Source organism: Vigna unguiculata, chromosome 1 (genome assembly GCF_037176805.1).
Source record: "Vigna unguiculata cultivar grain cowpea cultivar isolate G323 ecotype 2 chromosome 1, ASM3717680v1, whole genome shotgun sequence".
NCBI lineage: Eukaryota > Viridiplantae > Streptophyta > Magnoliopsida > Fabales > Fabaceae > Vigna > Vigna unguiculata.
In genome coordinates this window covers 24466005-24489434 of record NC_140792.1, presented here as the reverse complement: position 1 = coordinate 24489434, position 23430 = coordinate 24466005, and the positions used below count along the sequence as shown (strand labels likewise).

The following is a 23430-nucleotide window of genomic DNA, read 5'->3' as shown; positions in this document are numbered from 1 at the left end:
AATGCCTGTGTACTGAATCTGAAGAGGTGTTATGTGCTTAGTGTTAAACTCAGGGGAAGTTTAGCAGACAACTTGGAGAACTTATGTGTACTTTGCTTGGAGAGACTTCTTTACCTGGAGAGATTTTGTCTCCCGAGCACCCTTCGTTTTCTATTTTAAATCGTAGACCTCTCCCTTTCCCTCTCACTAGTTTAAAACTTTTGCAGCACACAATAGCTTTTTAAATAATGAACACATTGACAATCTTACCATGCTTAACAACTCGTTCTTGGGTAAATACGAATAGTTATTACACTATCAATGCATTTTAAATAACTTACACACATTACTTTTGATTTAAGCTTTAAGGAAAAGAATGTGCAATAATACATAAATGCATGAAAAGGAAAATGGAGTGGAAGCACCCCTTAACCCTTTTTTTCCTGAGACAGTTCAGGGACTGAATGACATCCCTAAATATTTACGAATACACAGACATGGACAAACATAGAGGAAATGAAACTTAGAAATCCCCTATGGTGTCACAGACAGATATTTACAACCCAGAGTTGCTGATCTCAGCTACTTGCAGAAGGGCCGAAGTACATACAGATGGGAGGATCGATCCTCATTATAGAAAGGATAGCAGATGGAATTGTCCATATTCCATCACCACATATCAATCCAGAAGCAACTGCCCCAGCATAGTCCTCTGCATCCTTTCTATTCAACTTTTCCCATACAAACAGTATCACAGTTCCAACAAACATATCAACTGCAAAGTAAGCACCGATGTAGAAAGGAACTGCCATTGCCATTGGGATGGGTATGTACTGTGAGAATTTCTTGGGAGTTACATCCCTTACAAGATTGATAACCAGGGCAGCTGCAAAGAAACCGCCGCACATTTCCATGCAGTACTTTGGAAGCTCTGAGAATCCTTGAACACCAAGAATGGCCATTTCCCTGAATATAACGGCGTATGGTGCTTTGTAAGGGCCATCAGGTGAGCCAATATCAAAGGCAGTCCAGAACATCCAGAAAGTGAGAGGAGCGATCACACAACCCATGGCTGTTCCTATCAATTGGCTCACAAACATGGACTTTGCTGATGAGAAGGTAAGGTAACCGGTCTTGAAATCTTGCATGAGATCGGCAGCAGTTGAGACTATAGACATCATAACAGCACATGATGCCACACCTGCTATTACGCCACCATTTTGGCCCACTGCTGCCGCAATAATGAAAAGACCAATCTTTCCATAAGTGGATGCCAGGCTCCAGTCTGTGAGGCCAGTGCCGTAAGAGTTGCAGAAGGCAAGGGCAGGGGCAAGGATGTAAGAGCACAGAACCAAGTACCATTTGAGAGGAGGGAAAATCATTGGTATTGTTGCTATGGATATTGCAGCCAAGCCCACATATCCAGAAGCAGCGAACCAGGTGGGTATCCTGTCCTTCAAAAATACTTCATCCCTCATCTTTTCTACTGATTGCAGTTGAGAACTCTCATCATCTGAGAACATGGATAAGAAAATAATTAACTTTAATAGATTATATACACTTGCTGTCAGATACTGACCAAATAATCAAATAAAAATAAATTATTGTGATGGCTAATCTTTTGACTATGGATTGGAAAAAATTTAGTAGAACTCAAGGTTAACTTCAAATGCATACTCTTAATAGCACTAGTTTCAACTGGTGACACTGGGAATAGATCATCAAATGATTTTCAAAAGTTAATTAACTACATTCAGTTCCGTTGTTTTCCACAATGTAACCAGTTCTATATTATCCAAACATAGCCAAGTCGTCATACAGGTCAAGACTAAATGTCAGTACGAAAGTAACTTATAAAAGTATAAGATACTCCTGCATGACAAGTTGACAAAATCTACATGTCTGGCAAGAGAAATGACTAGGCAGATGCCAACATAACTTTGTTAAAAGAAAAAAGAAATCATACTTGTAAAAAATATAATGGAAAATATTTTACTGTACTCACCATTAACCTCAGTCACAACAGGAAGGGTGATCTGTTTGGAGCTTGCCCTCCACATCTCCCTAACCGTTATAATTATAATCTTTACCAGATTATAAATACCATCCCCTAAAATAAGGGCAATAGATATGAAGACCTGCAGAAAACATGATAAGTAAGAAAAAAGCTGTACAACAGAACTATAACACAATATGGCGCTTTTTGAGGCATTAAGCCTTGGGAAAACCCAAATAAAATTCAGGCCAGCTCAGTATGTTTTAGAGGGAATAAGACAAAACTATTTCAATTTCAAGTCAAAACAAGTACTATAGTTTACTGTACACAGCAAGATGAAAGTAGAATTTAAAATTTCAGAGTTGATAATGATCTAATATAGTTTACTACGTCATGTTATGCTATCGACTATTTTCTTTTGAAACTGAAAGTTAAGATATAAAGAAGGCAAATATCATGTATTACATTTGTATTTTAATTAATAAATAGTAGGTTGCTCATGCTTGGAACTCGAGTTATGAATAATCAAGACTTTCGAATGTCAATATCAAATTTACACTAGCAGCTTAGATGAAACATTAAGGCACTGTTTCCATCCGAAATCACAAGTACTGTTTGCGTAAAGTTTCCTTAGAGATGTCCTGCAAGTATATTGTCTTAGCCATACCTTGTATCCATAAAGGCCTTTGAAATCGTTGCTACCAAGGTCAGCTGGATACCAGTCCCCAGCATGCTCAGAGATAAAAGGCCACAGAAAGCCCCATGATATAATAGCTCCAAGGAGAACTGAACAATTTACTAGGTGAGGACAGATAAGACCACATCCAACATACGTTGGACTGAAGTCAAAGTAGAATCTGCATGAAAAGGATGCCATGTTAGTATCTGAACAATTAGCTGTATCCTCAGAACCCTATACATTCACTCTGCGGCACGGCAGTTAACAGTTAAGAATATAGCATGAATCAACTTATTTGATAATTATTACAAACTTTTGACATGCTGTTATTAATGAAAAAATAGTTGCTTCAAGCACCATGGCATCAGGAGGGGCAGTCCAAAAGTACAAACAACCACAAAGTAAAACCTGAACCAACTGCTTAATTAGGCTATTCTGGGGAGTTGTTGCCTCTTATGGTGGTACCATCAGCTGTTTAATAACAGAATCAGTAAAGGTGCCAGTCTTGTTTAATTGTATTCTTTCAATAAACAGACAATAGAGATCCTATGCCACCATTAACATTATGCACGTCAGTCATTTAATATCTGTGTTCTCTGTTACATTGTACCAGAGGCAGAATAATAAAACTCTAACCAGTTCTGGAAAAGAAAAACAAAATCACAGGGGGCCATGGCCAACCAATCGCAGCAAGACAGAACTAGAACTCTACAAACTAAAGGCTGAATTTCAAACCTAGAACACAATTTCATACCTCATTTCTTTTTATCATCCCATTTATTAAATAGTCTACAGACTAAGAATTCAATTACCCTTTCTCATTAATATTAAAATTATTTTTTACTTCTTAACCTGCAATCACTTTCTCTTTCTCACTCTCGTTCTGAATTCTACTTATTATCATGTTCCTATGCAAACCAGGGAGTTAACTGGTCTGATACAGGCTGGGGCATTATTAAAAGTGCGAGCGTCAGTGGAACTTTGGATCAGCCACTTTTCCTAAGTGTATCAGTACCACTCGCAATTATTCTCAGGAATTCATGTAGTTCCAGAATTTCAACTGACATGCTAGTAGTGGGATAGCTATGGGTTGAGTTTATCAAAAATAACTAGTTAAAGTTTTTGACATTACCCCATTAGTTTCTTAAGAATGTATTGGAATTCATAATTCATAATCATAACCATAATTCAGTTTTGGTATCTTCCCAGTACAAGAAATATACATCATGAGGGACCGTATCTTTCGTTATTTATCAAGTTCATTAAATTCTGATTATTAATAAAAAATAAAAATCCTAGCACTGGCTCGTGGATTTCTATTGGATCCACAAAGTTCCTGCCTGTAGGGTTGGTGCCTTAAGGCATAACTGAAATCATAAAATGATACAGTCACCAAATAAACACAAAAGTAGATTAATAGTTTAATACAGGCCTTTCAAAAAAAAATTACTCATTTCAGTATCATCTCTTAATCGCAACATATAACCTTAGACCCACATACAAGTTACTCTTGGACTATTTTAATAGCCAAGAACAGATGTTCCATAATTATGAGTACGAAATTAATTCTGTAAACTCATTAAACAGAGTATACTATTTTAATAGCCAAAAACAGATGTTCCATAATTATGAGTACGAAATTAATTCTGTAAAGTGAAGAGAAAACTAAAATATAAAGAGCCTTACGTGTTCCTAAACAGTGTCAAACCAAAGCTAGGGAAGTTGTCAAATCCACATGAATCGCCAATACCACTGAAGAACCACTTAAAGCAACTCCACACAAAACTTATGCTTAAATACTTCCCAAGCTGCCGAACTTGATTCCTGTGCAATTCTCATAGACAATAAATTAATAATATAGAAAACAAAGAAAATAGAAACAAAATAATAATTGGTTAAAAATGGGTTAACAGGTTTCAGCGATGCTTGGATTAATAAGCGAAAATATACAGCAATAATGTGCGTAACCTGTATCAGAGTGTAAGTTATAAAAATCTTCTGAGTGGTTAAATTAACATAATTTGTAAAGTATACCCTGCAAGTTCTGCTCCAGTTTTTGTATGGAAACTGTTAATTAGCATTGCTGTCGCTGTCCCACTGGGATATGTAAGCTTATAATCCAAGACCATAACCTAAAATTCCATTCACATAAATCAGTATACATTAGCAAAGGAAATGATGCATCAAATACGCAACAGATGGAAGTACAGAGGTTAGAGCCATACAAAGAACACAAAAGCCATAACCAAAATTTGAGCTCCTTGCAGTTCCACTCTTAATTTATTCACTTTCTCATTATAGATGTACAACTAAAGAGACGCCATTTGATTTTGTAGGAAACAATTTCAAAAGTCAAAGGCTTTAAAATAAATAATTCCTCTTTAAATAAACTTTTCCATTAAGGTTTTTTAACAACAGCCTTCTTTACATATCTATAAAAACTTTATTGCCCTCTCAACAGAGAAATTATTCACAACTTTGCCCCCAAAACAAAATTATTCATATATTTGCACCACAGATATGATTCCTTTAAAGTTTGTGCTTTCAGCCAAAGAAACAATATAGGATGGAAGCATTATTTTTAATATATGGGAAAATAATACATCTTCTAATATGCTTTTGTACAGTCTTCACGACAAATAAATAAGATTTTGCATTATAGAATGCCAAATATTCAGAAATGAATACAAACATGGAAGTTCACGAAGAAAGATGCATTCATCATATCATTAGCTAAAAAAAACCTATGGAACAATTGGAATAATGACTACCAGCTCAAAGTTTGACCACATTTAATAACTTGACTTTCCGGATTAAAAGAGACAAAAAGCACCCTCCTGCTTATCTCTCTTATTAAAATTTAATTTCCACAAGATAAAGAAGAAAAGGAACAAAGAAAGAAATAGAGTTCAAGTAAATGTAACACAATAACAACAAACCAAATAGATTTACCTTCCGAAGTGGCACAAGGCTAAAAAGTCCAAGGAAACTGACAACAAACATGAAACCCATCATCCAACCCAATCCTGGATTTTTAACATCTTCAGCTCTATTACCAGGGTAATCAGGGCCTATGAGTTCATATGTTCTCTGATCCATGGCAATCAAGGATGAACCAAACCCACCTGTCAACAACATCACAGTTTGCACGTTTATAGGGAAAAAATCTCACCAAAGTAAGAAGCAGCTCTCATGACCACCAGATTGCTTAACAAGAGTTAACAAGCAATCGTGTGTAACAAACAATGCTTTACCTTGTACAATTAAGAAAATAAACACATTTTAACATTCAGTCCCTATTTTATTTTTTCCCTTTGCTGAGAAAGACTTTATCAATGTTGATGGATTTGAACACAAATGAAATCTCGCTAGTTTATTATTATTCTTTTTGGTATGGAATAGATGTATATTCTATGTGAGTTAACCATGCTCGAGCAGGAAATTACCATAATGGGTGGTAAAACATTTCCTGTGAACTTATCGCAACTAGTGTGTCCCCAAATATCAAACTCAAGACTACTAGTTAGACTCAAAAAATCTCCTGCTAATTTATTATTATTCCAAGAAATATACGATAAAAATTAGAAACATACATAATATATTTTATAAATAAAGAAGGAAGTTAAGTTCCTACTCCATTATCAGTTAACCTTATCTCTTTTACAAAAACTCCCATAACCTCTAAGAACCTTCACAATACCAACAAACCACAGAACATTCTTATCAATCTGAAACGTATGTTCCAACAAAGCACCGACCATTTTTCAAAGAGTTGCGCAATTCTAAAGCGAATTCAACAGCAACAAACCACAGGAACATTCTTATCAATGATTTAAACTGCAGTTGGGTCGTAGTTTTTTGGCAAACTTTGACCTTGTCGCGGACCAATTTTTAAGCCAAGACCAGACAACTGAGTGAATGTTTAGATTCAGATTAGGAGAACTCAAAAGCACTTGTACTCTAAAACTAACAACTTTTTCCTTCTTCAACATGTGCATTGCAATTAGTTAGTGTACTAGAAATCACAAAAACTTCAATCAAAACATGGTCTTCAACCAAAACAAACAATTAAGGAATAAAGAAAGGGAGAGAGATATACCACTAAAGGCAAGGCCATAGCAAGCAACCACACACGTCTGAATAACAGTGTTCTCTTGTTTGGTGAAGGGTTTGGTGAAAAATCCCACCTTAGTCAAGAAACCGGTCCAGGTCTTGACAAAGAAAAACCCCAACAAACCAGCAGCCACGTTGAGGGAAGGGATGATTCCAACTGTGAGGTTGAGCTTGTGGGTGATGATGCAGAACAAGGCCCCCAACACAGCACTCACCACCAACCCTCTTATCGTGATTTGCTCCTTCCATTCTGGAACCTCCTCACGCAAATACTCCTCCTTCTCCTCGTTACCGTGAGGATTCACAAGCAGGGGCTCCGAAATATCCACTGAGGAGGTTTCTGTGCCCATCGTGCCCGAGAGTAACAAAGAGAGATTCGGGGTTTTTGGGTGGAATCAGAATAACCAGAAGACCAAATATGATATCAGTTGTTGTGGATTCAGATGAGATAAATGATTGGGTTAGGTTATGGGACTTAAAATGTATCTGGACATTGATTTTGACAGGGTTAGATTTTTTGTAAGCATTTATGTCTACTTCTGTTATTGTTTATGGGCATGCTACAGCGGGACACGCAACTCGATCGGGTTAATCTGGGGATTCCAACCTAACCTAACAACCTGTCATCACGTTGCTTGGATTTTTTTAGTTTAGCCAAGTTGCCTGGTATAAAACAAAATTGTTTTATTTCTCTTTTTTTAATTCCAAAAATGATTTTCGTTTTGATCTCTAAATATAACCTTTTATTTTATTTCTTAAAATTAAAAATATTAAATTTAATAAATTAAAATGAGATTCATTCGTCCTTCTGTCTTATCTTCAATGACGCCATTGTAGAATATATAAATCAAACAAAATGTTCTTAGCATGGTTTTGCAAATCTTAACAAAAAAAAGTATTAAAATAAATAATAAATAAAAACATCACAAAACCATTATCACAAACTAAAGAACAAAATAAGAATCAAGAAAAAAAAATAGAATTACCATAAACAACTAAAGAACAAAAATAAGAATCAAGAAGAGAAAATAAAATATGCACAAAACAAAAATAGAATATTAATAACTTTTAATTAGGTTTGTAAGTTTTATTATGAATAATTTCATCACTTTTAATGTTAATGCTCTAGGAATCTTTCTAGGATAGTCATATATGCTATCATGAGTAGTTGTGGATGCATCATCATTCTTTTTTTCATTTTGAAGAGAATTCGACCACGAATTTGTAAAACCTAAACTCAAAGAGGAAAGGTCACCCATATTAAAAGTATGACTCATGCTGTAACTAGAGAACAAATATAACTCATAGGCATTATTATTTATTCTCCTCACAACATGGAAAGGCTCATCCCTTTAAGGTGGAGTTTGGGCTTCCTTTGAGTTGGCTCCTGAAGTGAAGTCATACCCAATCACTCTCTTTGAAGGTGACCTCTTTCCTTCCTTTATTGACAAACCTTTGTTATTGCCCAACCTTCCTCTTTATGTTGTCCTTGAGTGCAACATGCAAGTCTTCGATCATTTAGCTTTCTCCATCCCATCTTGACAAGTTCATGCCTCATACGTGATGAGAAACTAGGGGAGGACCGTTTAAATATTCCGTTTAGGGAAGGATATTGACGCCACACTCAAGAAATGAGAATGTGAGTGAAGTGATAAGTAATGGGTATGATTGCCACAAGTTTCTCTCATAAGATCAATTATTAGCTTCTTATAACTTAGAACTCCAAAAGGTTATCATAAAGAGAAATCTCATTTTATGTCATATTCATATATATCTCAATATATTAAAGAGTGCATCCTTTTATAGAATGAATTAGGCAGACCTTGCGAATTCCACATTAATTCTCAATTAGTACTATTTAATACCTAGTAATATTGCATTTAATTCTTATTACATGAATCATTATTTCCCATATTTAATTAAAAGATAGAAATTACAATGAGAACTCAAAAGACCCTTTAAGATCATATCATTCCCTCCTTCTTCAAGTACATTCGTCCTTAAATGTCATGAGTATTCTTCTTCCAAGATAAACATATTACTCAGATCAAAGATTTTTATTGATGTTCCATTTCAAAACTACATTCCTTGCAAAAACAGTTGATTGATTAATACCAAATAATGTGTTGTTGTTGAGACATCACATAAAAAATCTCTTCCCCGTATTGTTGAATGGACAAAATAACAATATTTGCACAATCATTAAAGACATTATCTTTATTATCATTTTTTCTTCCTCTTTGTTGGTCACCTTTTTTTTCACTTATTTCTTCTTTTCTCTTTTCTTGTATATTTTTTCTTAAATATATTTTTCTTTCAACTCCTCGTTATTTTCTTTTACTCTCAACTCCTCCTCTTTATTTTCCTTTTTTGTCAACATGTCCTCTTTTTTCTCTTAACTTCTCTACAAATTCTTTCTCTCTCAACTCCTTTTCTTTAATTTTTTTCTCTTCAACAATTTTCTTTTCTATGTTTTTCTTTTTCTATATCTCTCTCTTTCAAAATGGTTGAAGCATGTATTTTCCAATATTCATCAGACATTTTCTCTTTATCTATATACCTTTTCTCATTCTTCTCTTTCCTTTTTTTTGTCCTTAAAATTTTCTTTCACTTTTCTCTCCATCTATGAGACAAACTCATCAACAAACAATTTGTGATAGACATTAACTTAAGGGACACTTTTAGAAATGGAGTACGTCCCTGAGTCTATATATTTGAACGACCTTATATTGACCCGACTCCACCTTCCTCACCCCATATGGATGAGTATAGTCTCGATCTACACAATCTGTGCCATTTGTCTCATCCGGTGGGACGTTAGGATCAAAAGGTTCAAAATGCAAAGCCTTATGGTGGATGTTATGGACTCACAATTTAAGAATTTCACAACAAAACTTGACAAATTCATGGACATTATGTGATGAATCCACCCCAAGGCCCAATCCATGGCCCATGTGTACATCAAGTCCAAGCCTAATCAAAGGCCTAATAACAAGAGGATACATGATTAGAGCATTAGAATAAATTTTATTTTTTGGGCCAAATGTTAGGTCATGCTTTGTAGAATAAAATGTCAAAGTCCTTTGTAATTAGCCTTCAAAATTGGACTAATCCAAGCCCAATTTGAAGCTTGGCCGAGAATGCTTGGAGGAAGCTAGATTGGTACGCAAGTTTCACATGGAGAGTGTGAGGGGAGACATGGCTCTTGATCCCTTACTCCTTTGCATCTCACGGCCACAAATTGAGCTTCTTCTCCAAGTTACATTTCTATTACATTTGATGTTGCATTTCATTTCATTTAGGCCAGCCATCCATCCTATGAATGGGGCCTTCTTACTCTTATATTTGATTACTTTTGAATGGTAATATGCTAGTTGTTGAGATCATTCCACCCTTATTACCTCAATAGTCACTTGCTAGACTAGTTTCTACTTTAAACACCTCTAGCCTCCTTCCCTAGAACGGACCTCTATTCTAGACTCCATCTCCACTTCATCTCCATTGCTTCAAGGGCCTTCAAAGCTTGACTTCACTCCTCCATTCCAGCTCCATTTCCGCTACAACCATGGACCTTTTCCTCTTCATTTTCGTGTTTCAAGGTCTATCAAGGGAGCGAGTAACTTTCATTTTAAGAAAAATATCTTGCATTTCAAAGCGGCAAGTGTTGCCATTGAGAAATGAAATGATATTTTGAGTAAGTGGAGATGATGCGTCTAAATGCAACTTTCTAGTTCTCTGAGAGTGACATATGGGAAGTGTTACTTGGCATGAACATATAGGAGGAAATTGTTATTGGAACAATGTTATGATTTTCTTTACACAAATCTGATGCATATTAAGCTTTTAATGGACCTACCCGTACATATGCATTGGAATAAGCTAGTTAAGATGATGATGGGGATTAATTGAGCCCCATGTCTGTGCCTTTATCTTATGTTTGCTTTATTTCAATCTTCAAACATTGTTATCATGTATTATTTTATTGTTTTTGCTAAATTGTTCACACATTGTTATTGCATTTGTATTTGATATATGTTTTTTATTCTTATTAATTTATTATTCTTCATGCATTGAATTTGAAGTTAATTCTTAATGGCATCATCATCATCACATAGAAGACAAAAAACTTGAAAGGATAAACATTTAGAGATGAACCTTCCTACATCGAAGAAGCCTACAATAGAATATGTATTACATCAAAGACGTTTCTTTAGTGATTATCATCAGATGGAACATTATGCACATGAATTTTATATAAGAAGAATTGTGGAACGGAAGATAATGAATTTTGAATCTTTTACCATATATGGTTTTTATTTCCATCATCACCTATTATTTCAAGGACTCTTTAGCTTCGTCGCACGGGATTGTCCATTCTATTCGGATCTCATAAAAGTCTTTTATTCAAATCTAAGGATTTTTACAAATGGATACCTACAAAGTAAGGTGAACAAGAAAAAAAATTAAACTAAAACTAGATGATTGGTTTAATTTTGCGCATCTAAAGTATTAGAGTCAAAAATTGTCGAGTACAAATTTACCAAAAGACCTCCTCTTTGACCACGTTAGTGCTTTGGCTTTTATGGTCATACCAGATATGCACGGTGAATGTCTCAAAACTGTTGGTTGTCTAAATGCAAATGACAAACTACTATATTATTCTATGGGGCATTTCTTGACACCAAGAATGGCTAATTTTTCAAAAGTTATGAAAAAAAAAAGACATTTTTATTATGTGGCTTTTGAAAAATAACATTTCCATAAATTGGATTCATCATATCATGCAACATATGCTTAAATGCAAGGGTAGTGAAACTCCTCTTCTATATGGTATTTTTATAACAAGAATCATGTAATATAATGGAGTAGACCTTTCTATAGAGGCTTGCATGACTATCGGCAAAAGACAACACTTTTCTACAAATAGGTTGAAAAAGTTGAATATTGTTAGTGTTAATGGTGTATGGAAGCACGATCATGCAATTCATGCTCCTAAAGCATAGGAAAAACTTGAAATTCCTTTGACTGACAACCCTGAAATTCAAATGCACGATTCTAATGGTGAATTTGAAGAACCTTCATTGAACTCAAATTCTCAAATTCTAAGTCAAATATGGGGTGGGGGTGCAAGACTTGCAAAATATAAATGAATTAATAGAAGGACATGTTCAATTAATAGAAGAAACTTTATCGAATTTGACTCTTGATATAAACCGACAGATGCTAGAAATGAGTTTCAATGTCTACCAAATTCTACACAAATTAGAGGACTAGTAGGATTCTAATGACATAGTTGTATCCTCTACTCTTTTCTCCATTACATTCTAAGAAATTTAATTATAGTTCATTATTTAATACAAAATGACAGTTTTTTATTGTCATTTTAACTTATGTGTGTTTCACTCAGATGGATTCAGTAAAAAGGTAGGCACTAAATGAAGCAAATGAACAAATAAGACAACAATCTACCATTCTTAACCGCCACCTTGCAACTATTGAACATATAAACAACATCCTTACGAAGAGAAACAACCTAAGTCGTGGAACCGCTACAGCTGAATATACAGGTGTTCAAATTTTTTATTTATTAAGGATAATGAACATTCCAAATCAAAACTTATTTAGAAGGTGCTATGAATTTCTTTCTTCACACCCATCCCTTACAAGACGTATAATGGGGATGCCAACACAATATCGTTTAAATAGGTTGCTTACTTATATGAATGAGGGGGATTCACTTTGATTCATCATAAATTTAATTCTCTCTTGTAATGTACGTACCTTATTTCATATTTCAACTATAGTTGCTAAATTTTGTGATGAAAAAATTAACGATTTTTTTTTCCACAAAGAATGTTGTTATATTATCTTGATAATTTTATTTAAATTAATGGCGATAATCATCACTAATAATTTTGCATAATTATAATAATAATATAAAAATATGACTTTTAAAATTGCGCTTACAAAAATAATTAATACCCCAAATTTCTAAATTGTTAATCAAAAAAATTTTCAATGACAAATATTTTGTATTTTTGTTATTTTTTATGAAAATAATATTTATTTTTAAATTTATTCTTTTAAATTTTTTTATAAAATAAATCTAACTCATCTAAATGTAATTTTAGATTACTTTCAACATCAAAGACAATTTGGTAATCTTGTCTTTCTTTCAATTAAACTTAATTTCTATTGTATCACATCAATCAAATCACTCAAAAACTTATTTTTGATTTTTTTCTCTTTGAGAAGATTCCAGTTCCTTGGGAACTTTTCATAGCATGTGTCTAACAACCAACAAGTCTCATTCACTTACTTTGATTTCATCTTCACTTGAAGAGGAAGATGAGCGAGAGGAGGATTCTCTATAAGGGAAAGGCGAAGAAGGGTGTTCACTTTCAACCTCTCCTTTTTCATTTAGGGTCATAGCTCTCTTGTTAAGACAATTAGAAGTTATGTGTTCATACCCTAAACACATGAAACACTTAATGGAGCTTAACCTTTGTGCATTGGAAGAGATAGGAGTGGCACTTGAAGTTCTAGGCAAATTGACCCTATGTGGTGGCTCTAAGAGAGACTTGGAAGGTGTTTTATCATGTTTCTCATTTTCCTTTCCCTTTTATGAACTAGTATAGTAGTCATTATATGAGCCACTCCTTTTCACCCCATCTTTTCTTTTCAATTGAAGAGTATTCATATAACTCTACCACATCATGTATATCTCTCTTAAGCCCCTAACAACCCTAGCTACCTTGGCTTTATCACTTTCATCATGCAAACCCGCCTTGAGTAGCAAAGACTCAAGCAACTTTGAATAATTATTCACATACATTGATCTTTATTGAAGCCTTTGGAGCTTCAAAAGAATTTTCCTCCTATAATAGGAGGTCACAAATCTAGCATGAATATGTCCCATAATGTCCATCCAAGAAACCGTAGGTGGCCCTCAGTAAGAGTTCATACAAAGTTGATGCCATTGATAAGTCCCTTATCTCTAGAGTTTTTCTTAGCTATTTATGTTGTTTGAGGCAGTTTTAAGTTGTTAACTAGGAGTAATTAGCTTAGAATTAGTTTAGTTAGTTTTTTAGTCTAGTTTTATAAAAATAGCTTAATAAGGTATTTTTAAAGCATTTTTAGTGTAAGCCCTAGAAGTACTCTTAGAATAGTCCAGTGACATATAGTTATGCCCAGATGATAGAATTATATGTAGGTTTGTAGCATTTGAGTTCAAGTAGATAGACTTAGGAGTAACCATAATGATAAAGTATGTGGCCTAATTTAAGTGTCATTAGGAAGAATCTTGGTTTAACTAACATTAATTTGAGCTTTGAAAGTATAATGTAGCTAAAAGGTTCAAGGACAACATTGTGGTGGTCATTGAAGGCCACTAGAGAATCCAAATCAGCCAAGCCTCATGAAATTTATGCAAAGTGGACTTTTCCATGAGAGTTGACCAGAGGGTTGACTTAAAGTTGACTTTTTTTCATTTAATCTCCAATGGACATGGCACATGTAGGGAAAGCTTGAGGGTACTCAACTATACTTGTGCTAACCTTGAAATTGCAAAGAATTAATCAAGAGATGCATAGAAATTCTAATTTTTGCTTGTTTGGTTAATTAATGTAGATTTAGAGTGTAGCATAACTTTGGTGATCCTAACTCTTTTCTTTAGTTATGAGTGCAGGATGGAGTGTATGATGAGCTACTGGAAGTGACTTTAGTCAAAGGAAGGTTGCTGAGTTGAAGGAACAATGGCTACCATGAGGGATGCATATGAAGGAGTTGAATCAAAAGCTAAGGATGAGTTGTCACAACTAGCTGGTTGTATTACTTGCTATAGGAGAATGGACACAATGACACAACATGGTTGACCTGCTCCAATTAGTGTCTGCAATGGAAAACCTACCACTCAGGTTATTAGATAGTTGGTTAATCTATTAGGAGGTAGTTTAGTTTTGGTTTTAGGAATTTTTTGCAGTAGTTGCAACTAGTAATAGGCAGTTTCAAGTTTCAAATTCTGAAAACTGATATATTGGTTAGATCATTATGCTACAAAAAAGAACCATCCATCCACATGAGACACATCCATACACTACTTCCACAACACACAAAAGCACCATTCTTCTCCATGTTTCTCTACATTTTTTTTTCATTCCTTGGAGTTCTTGAAATTGTTGATCACACGACGAGCTTCAACATCAAGGATTCCTCAGTTTCTATGTGGTTTTCATTCCATTTTCACCATTTGAACTTGTTGTAAGTATGTGCATATTCAATGAATTCATATTTTCTCTGTTTTCACTGTTCATTCTTCATGTATTTTTTGTTCTTCATGGTTGAACCTTGTGATTGAGTTTAATTGTTGATTCTTAATATCTCGATTCAATACTAGACTCAATTTGTAAATGAACTGAGTTCCAAATGATGAACAGTCATCTACACCAATTTGAGGTCTTTTGATGAAGAGAAAAAGATAATCAATCAATTGAAACCATGACTAATGTTCATGCCACTATTTCCTCCATTTTATGCAAACACACTCAAGAATCATTTGAAGTTAAGTTTTCTCTCCTAGGATTGATCCTTGGTTTGTCACTACACAACATTAGTTAGTGAGAAAATCAAGTTTTTACTAAATCTGAAGCGACTATAAGGTTTATCAAATGACAAACTTGATTCTACCACCACTAGATCAACTTGTTCTTGATCCCCTACATGGCGTACATTGAAAATTTTATCTACTATGGTTTCCCAATTAAAGTACATATCGAGATCATTATCTCCATGAAACTTAGGTATCTTTATCAATGATGATGGCTTTCTTGGGGAATAATGTTGCCTTCTTTCTCTTCCATGGTGCCTCCTACGTCCCATGCCACAAGACTCTTCCTAAGAGGGGCTTCTCCTCCTTATAGTATTTCTTTCTTGCTATTCCACTTCAAGTTTTTGGATGGTGTCTATTTAGTATCTTTCATTGTCTCTTATTGACAAATCCATCCTCTTTCTAGACAACTCCATCTCCTTAAAGAGCTCCACCAAAATCGATTCCTTGTCATGTTGTTTAATCAAAGCTTCACCTTGGCTAGGGGTGTATTTGATGGGTGATTTATCTTCAATAATTTCTTCCAAATTGATTTTGCTTACAACCAAAAAGCTCAAAATCGAGACACAAAAACAAAAAAATAATTTAGTTAATGATAAAGTCGAGACCAATATGCACCAAAAATAATAGCTCTAATGTGTTTGGGTTCCCTCACAACATGCAAAAGGGCTAGGCTATCACTCAAGTTCTACTAAAAGGGTGTAAGCTTCTCTAAGTCTTAAAATCAATGAGACTAGCAAGCACAAGTGAAAGGGTATTCACGACAAACACACTAAAGAGGTTCAAGAAAAGAAAACTTCAAATGAAAAAGCTCAAGAACCTAAAGACAAGAAAGAAAAGTACAAAAATAAGGAAAGCTAAATTCTAAAAAAGGGAAAAATATGTGACAAAAATAGCAAGAATAATAACACAAACAAAGCTTGATAGAAAGACTATATGCAAAGTATTTTGATTGTGCACTCATAAAGACCAATGAACATGCATATACCAAAGAAGACTTGGTCCAATTAGTAATGAAACCAATTTCCACACACATCAAACACTCAATTTCATGCAAGCTAGAATCATACCACTCCACATTTTTCTTATTTTTTAGTTCAAAGAGAAAAAATAGCTCTCTACTTGTGTGTTTTAGAGCTGGATTTTTTTTGTTTTGTTTTGAGATTCTAGCTAAGCACAATTTCAAGAAAGGTGTCTATATCTATTTGAAAACTTAGCTAGTAGTTTTAGGTCAATTAATCAATTCAAAGGCATATACACATAAACTAGTCACTTGATCATGCATTTTCAACTACTTGGGTAACAAGAAAAGAAAACTTCTACTTGGCATATGGCATATGACTCAAAACAAAGGATAACCAAATTTAAAGACTCTTAAGACACAAAAACTTGAAGTGAATATGTGACACATAGAAGAAGCATTCAGTCATGTCATAAACAAAGCAAGAAAACATGTTGTCAACTTGGAAACACATCAAACATGTAGATGATGTGATTGTGATACTCTAACCTCAAAGCCAAGTATAAAATGAGCTAATACCAATCTTTTCCCATGTTGATCGAGAACTCCACCAAGAAAATAAGAAAACACAATTGAAAGTTAACATAATAAAACACCACACTTCAAGATAACCTAGGAATTATATACCAAATGATAAACACCCATTTTCATTTTTAGAATTATATGGTGTTATAGTGATTAAGCAAGGTCAAGGAAGATCCCCACTAGACATTAAGACAACCAAGATTATCTAGATGTGAAGATTCACTCCTAAGGGCTCTAGAGAATAAGAGAGTTCAATTAATGGAAATCAAAATCAGGAACACACAAAAATTGTACAAGTTGATTTATGAATGGAACATTGATGCACAACACATGCTCGACAAAATAGCAATCAACAGTAGAATTTGAATGGAAAGAGGAACTTATGTGGTTGAAGACTTTAATTTTGAACTAGAAGATGAAGGATACGAGTGGATGATGCTTGGAATGGAATGTTTCCACACCACTTTAGAGATGCTCAAAGATGAGTAAGGGTTGAGTTGCCACTTGAAGCTCACACTCCAGATGAGACTCACGATTAAGAGAGAACAATTCACTCTCAATTTCTACAAAGTTTCTTTTCTATTAAAATCCAAATTTGATTATGATACAAGTGATGTCTCATATTTATAGGAAGAGAGGTTGTTGCCTAATCATAAACTAATGCCCTACGTAACTAGGATTAAAATAAGAGTATATGATAAGTTATCTACTAATGAAGCGTGCAAAAGAAGCCAACATGTTCTCCAAGTTTTAGTTGCCTCAAGTTCAGATGTTATAGTTATTATTCTCCTCAAGTTTTGGCTAAATTCATGTTCACACATTTTTCGCTATGCTTACACTCTGCTTCACTAGGTGCCTATGTGTGCACAATAAGTGAATAAATTGCCTTTATACATGCTCTTGATCACCCTCCTTTGGTCCTCAATCAAGGGCTCACAACTTCCTCTATTCCATGGATTGATTTGAGATCTCATAAAAAAGAAATGTAAATGTGAATTGAAAGTGCAAATACGTAACCAAAAGAGGAGAAAATAGAAAAAATTATGGAAGACATGAAAGGGGAGAGGTATTCAAGATGAACCACGACACTTAGTGTGACACCCCGACTACTATATTAAATAATTATTATTTGATAAAAAGATGGAATTTTTTTTTGTACAATAAGATTTTCCTTGAGAGGATACTAACAATAACATAACTTCATATCCATATATATATATATATATATATATATATATATATATATATATATATATATATATATCAATAATTTACATCTCTATAATTGTTCATGAAATATTACAAAAATATGTATTTGTATAATATTAAGAGTTTTGCATCAAAATAGAAGATTATCTATATTTTTAATATCTCCTTAAGATATTAATATAAATTATCCACGAGTCAATCTTTAGAAGATCCATCAATAATATCTCGAACAACTCTCATTGAGCAAGTTCCCCTTCTACTCATGCAACAGGTATATATGAATGAAAAATATGAAAAGAGTGAGATCTTTATAAGTCTTAAATATCAATCTTAATAAACTCAACAACCAATATAGACACTGAGGTCCTAGAATTAGACCTACAACCACAAAACTATATCTCGTTATACCAGACATATGGATCCATATTCCACTTCTAAGGATCCATTATGAACATCAAAAGTTACTTTGGCAAGTGATTAGGTAGTTAAGTTTTTCTCATAAAACATTGGCACAAACATAATTATTTCTTTCTCAAGAATATTAGTCATTTATTGGTCCATAAAAGAGATATATACTCACTACCTAACATTGGTGATGCTGAGCAGGTATCGGATAATGCCAAGTTTGGCCTATGAATATCCTAGTCCAGAGCACCATTCTGAACTATCCTGGTATTCATCTACTTGGTAAAACTTCCTAAACTCCACCATGGTTCCTGCCTTTCATCCTACAATGTACCAAACTATTACTTCCCAAATACAAACACTTTGACAATGGTTTGATCTCAACTTATTGAAACCAGACTTAACCCTTTCTTAACTTACATACTCTTGGACATTTTCAAAGGTCATAAAATATGATGACTATCAAATTATGTCATTGTATAAACTATACACAAAGAATATAAAATAACAATAAAATGTACATGTAATTTTCTTCTATCCAAGCTCACTGAATAAAATAATATTTACTTTTACTCCTTTTTTTAACTTTTATTGAATTCTAATATAATTACAAAATAATAATCAAAGCAAGAACTTTAAACAAATAACTAGATAAGGATTAGAATGTTATAAATAATTATAATAAGAAAAATATAAATTAAACAAGACCAATGTGTAACTGAAGATAAATTAAATGAAATAAATAAAAAGGATCAGTTCATAACTGAAAATAAATAAAATAAATAAATAAATAGGACCAGTGCATAACTAGAAATAAATTAAAATAAAATAAATAAACGGGACCAGTACATAACTAGAGATAAATTAAATAAAATAAATAAACAAGACCAGTACATAATAGGAGATAAATTCAATAAAATAAATAATCAGGACCAATGCATAACTAGAGATAAATTAAATAAATATAATAGGATAATAAATGAAAATAATTGAAATGAAAGTAAATAAAATAATATTGATTCAAAATAAATAAAGATTAATATAACACTCATGAGTTTATCAAGATTAATATAAAAATAACTTAATCTTACCCCCTTACCTTATTGATTGAATGACACACTAATAATATTTGAAGTGGACTAGAATCCCTTCCGATCTTTGACGGTAAACTTTCTCTCTCTATTTTCTCTTTCTCTCTCTCTTCTTTCTCTCTCTCCTTTTTTTCCTTCTCCCTCTTTCTCACGTAACTTATTCCCTTCACTTCATTTCATCTCCATATATATATATATATATATATATATATATATATATATATATATAAGTCGTACATGTGCTAATTTTTCCAAATCATCATTACTTCCATTAATGAAGACATAATATTTATCATTTTAGGTTATCCTCTCCTTTTCCTTTTTCTTTTTTCTATTTTTCTTCTTATTATTCTCTCTCCTTATCTTCTTATATCTTTATAAGGTTCTTCATTTTTTTTAATACATTCACCTATTTAATAACATTTTAACTAATATATTTTTACCTGATATTTTTTTAATATATATATATATATATATATATATATATATATATATATATATATATATATATATATATATATATATATATATATATATATATATATATATATATATATATATATATATATATATATATATATATTGTACCATACCTAGCCAAACTCAACCAAGTAAAAAGTGTGCATATCAAGACAGCCAAGTATCCAGCCTAGGTCGGCTTAGCCTAACCTACATCAACGTAAGCCATCAAGACAAATAGCCGGCCTAGACCGACTACTCCAGCATATCCGCTAAGTTTAGAACCTAGGCCGACCACTCTAATGAACTCAACATAATGGAGACATCCACGTCCAATAAACCTTAAGGGCCTGGGTTTGGGCCCTGGCCCACTCACAAGCCCTACCTAGAGCCCAAGTCAAGGCCCAGCCCATGAAATGGTCAAACGTCATTAATGCTCTATAAATACACGTGGACCCCATCATTTAAAGGTACGCATTCATTAATCCCTAATTTGACTCTCTGAGAGCTTTGACTTACTTGAGCTTCGGAGATTCTTCTGCAGGTAACCCCCCCTGGGTCCAAGCTGACATGTATCGACCGGGAAGAGGCCAACTGAAGAGATAGCGGACTACATGGTAAGGTGACGCTCGTGTCTAACCTCTTATTTGTTCTCTGTAGGAACAATTGGCGCCCACCGTGGGGCACGAGACGAGCACCTTTAGTACCCGTTTTTCTCCGACGATGATTTCTACCCGTAGCAAAGCTGGAGCTAACAAGCAAGTGGACGCTGGTCCCTCTGGACCTTCTGGCATCACCCTTGACTTGGCCGCCATCCTAGACGGTCAGGTAAAGATGCAACAAGAGCTCACAAACTTGAAGAAGCGCATCGTTGAGGAAATGGAAGCGCTAAAACAAGAGAACTCCCGCCTCAGGAGAAAGATCGAGGCAGACGCCAACCTGAAGGGAAAAGCCAAAGAAACCTCTGAAGCTGTGAAGTCTCCGACCTTCCAGCCTACAGAGGAAGAAAGTGAATACAATCCCACCCCCCACACCTTCACCACCACCCAACAAACACCCCCTGCCTCCACACATCCCCATCACCTTCCATCCGGTCACCCAGGCCTCACAGCACCCTCAACCACCCACGCTCCCCATAACATACCCCTGCTCTCCACACCACATACATTCCACCCTACAACCCACAATATCTTCCCACAACCCACATCCCTCCTCATAACATCACATCCACCTTTCCTGCTATGATCAACCACCCACCCCCACCCCACATTCCCCCCCTCACCAGCCCAGACGCCGCCACCCGTTTACCGATTTTATCGCTAACACCCCTCTCCCGGCCCAGTGGGAACCCTTCAACCTCGATCGCTACACGGGAGAAACCGACCCCGACGAACATCTGAAAGTCTACATCACCCACGTTGCCCTAAACACATCCCAAGACGCAGTCTTCTACAAAGCTTTCCCCACCACCCTCAAAGGCCCCGCCCTAGAATGGTTTACCACCCTCCCACCCTACTCCATTGATAACTTCGACACCCTTTCCCACATGTTTTCCACACATTTCGCCGGCAGCCGCCCACATCAAACCACCACCATATCCCTACTGGGTATCAGACAGGAACCCAATGAACCACTTAGAACATTCATTGATCGCTTCAGTAAAGCCGCACTTCATACACCACACCTCAACCAGGAAATGATACTTCAATGTATGACCCTCACCCTACAACCCGGCCCTTTCGCCAACAACGTCTACCTCCACCCACCCACCTCCATGCACGAACTCAAGCTGCGCGCAGCTGACTACGTTCGCATGGAAGAAATGCAAACTCTTCACACTAAATTCTGTAACGACTACGCCGCCAACACCTCCAACACCACCTCCAATCCCACCCCACAGCCTCACCCGCGCCCTGACACCCGCCCACGCGAACCCCGCCAACCCCGCTTCACCAGATACGCTCCACTCACAGTAGCCCGCTCCCGCATCCTAGACGAGGCCCTCCAAGCTGACCTCCTCCCCCCACCACGAAAGACAACCACCCCTCCTAACGCCGACATGACCAAGTATTGTCGGTACCATCGCAACCACGGTCACACTACAGAAGAGTGCAAAGCGCTCCAGGATAAGATCGAAGAACTGGTACGCGCCGACCACTTTCGCCGCTTCATCCGTAGGGATGACCATTCCTTCTCCCGATCCCGCCACCCTCCACGACATGACCACAGACGACAACCAAACAACGCCCACCAAAATAACCCCACCCAACCCAACAACCAACAACCAGAGCCCGCCCACACCAACATTACCCATGCCGACCCCCCCTTACGAGGCACCATTAACACCATCTCTAGTGGCTTCGCAAGCGGAGGCTCCACCTCGTCCGCCAGAAAGAAACACCTCCGCCACATACAATCCATCAACCACATCACTCAATCCCATCACAGACGACGTATGCCCCCCATCGTATTCACAAACGACGACTTCTGCGGCCTCGACCACCAGCAGGACGACCCCATGGTCATCACAGTTGAAATCGAAAATTATGCCGTTAAGAAAGTCCTTGTGGATCAAGGCAGCTCAGTTGACATCCTCTACTGGGCCACCTACCAAAAGTTACAACTTCCTGACACCGCCATGATACCATATGATGAGCCCATATACGGTTTTTCCGGCGAACAAGTATACACCCGGGGCTACATAGACCTCCATACCGTCTTTCGGGAAGGAACCCAAACCAAAACCATCCCAATCCGCTTCCTTGTAGTCGATGCGCCCACATCTTACAACATACTCCTGGGCCGTCCCTCCCTCAATACCCTTGGTGCAGTCGTCTCTACCCCTCACTTGGCCATGAAGTTCCCAGCACCATCCGGCGATATCCTGACCATCCACTGTGACCAACGCCTGGCACGCGAGTGCTACATGGCAAGCTTAAGACCGCAACTCCCAATCCAACAAACAAACCACATCGATCGGCCACCTAATTCCCCCATAGCCCTATCCGGCGAGGACCTTGACCCCAGAATAGGCCGGGATGCCCGCCTCGAACCAGTCGAGGACACTACTCCCCTGGAACTCCCCAATGGCCATTCCATTAACTTGGGCACCGGTTTGAACTCTGATGAGCGTGCCACAATCACACCCATTCTCACCAATAACACGGATCTTTTCGCCTGGTCAGCCGCCGACCTCCCTGGGGTAGACCCCAAGGTCGCATCCCACAAGCTCTCCATATACAAAGAAGCCCGCTACGTATCCCAGAAAAAACGCAAACTTGGGGAAGAACGCAGACAAGCAGCCAAAGCAGAGGCCGAGAAGTTACTGAACGCAGGGTTCATAGAAGA

The 23430-nt window shown here is 36.0% G+C and overlaps 1 protein-coding gene across 1 annotated transcript; it reads right to left on the bottom strand.

Moving 5' to 3' along the window:
* Nucleotides 1-305: 305 nt before the first annotated feature.
* On the bottom strand, nucleotides 306-7282 carry LOC114164167 (putative metal-nicotianamine transporter YSL6). Its single transcript, XM_028048725.2, has 7 exons — nucleotides 6754-7282; nucleotides 5607-5779; nucleotides 4689-4786; nucleotides 4341-4478; nucleotides 2643-2832; nucleotides 1985-2117; nucleotides 306-1492 (listed from the first exon to the last, which is right to left on the bottom strand). The coding sequence occupies exons 1-7, from the start codon at nucleotides 7115-7117 to the stop codon at nucleotides 558-560; spliced, it is 2031 nt and encodes a 676-aa protein (XP_027904526.1). The 5' UTR covers nucleotides 7118-7282; the 3' UTR covers nucleotides 306-557.
* Nucleotides 7283-23430: the final 16148 nt, after the last annotated feature.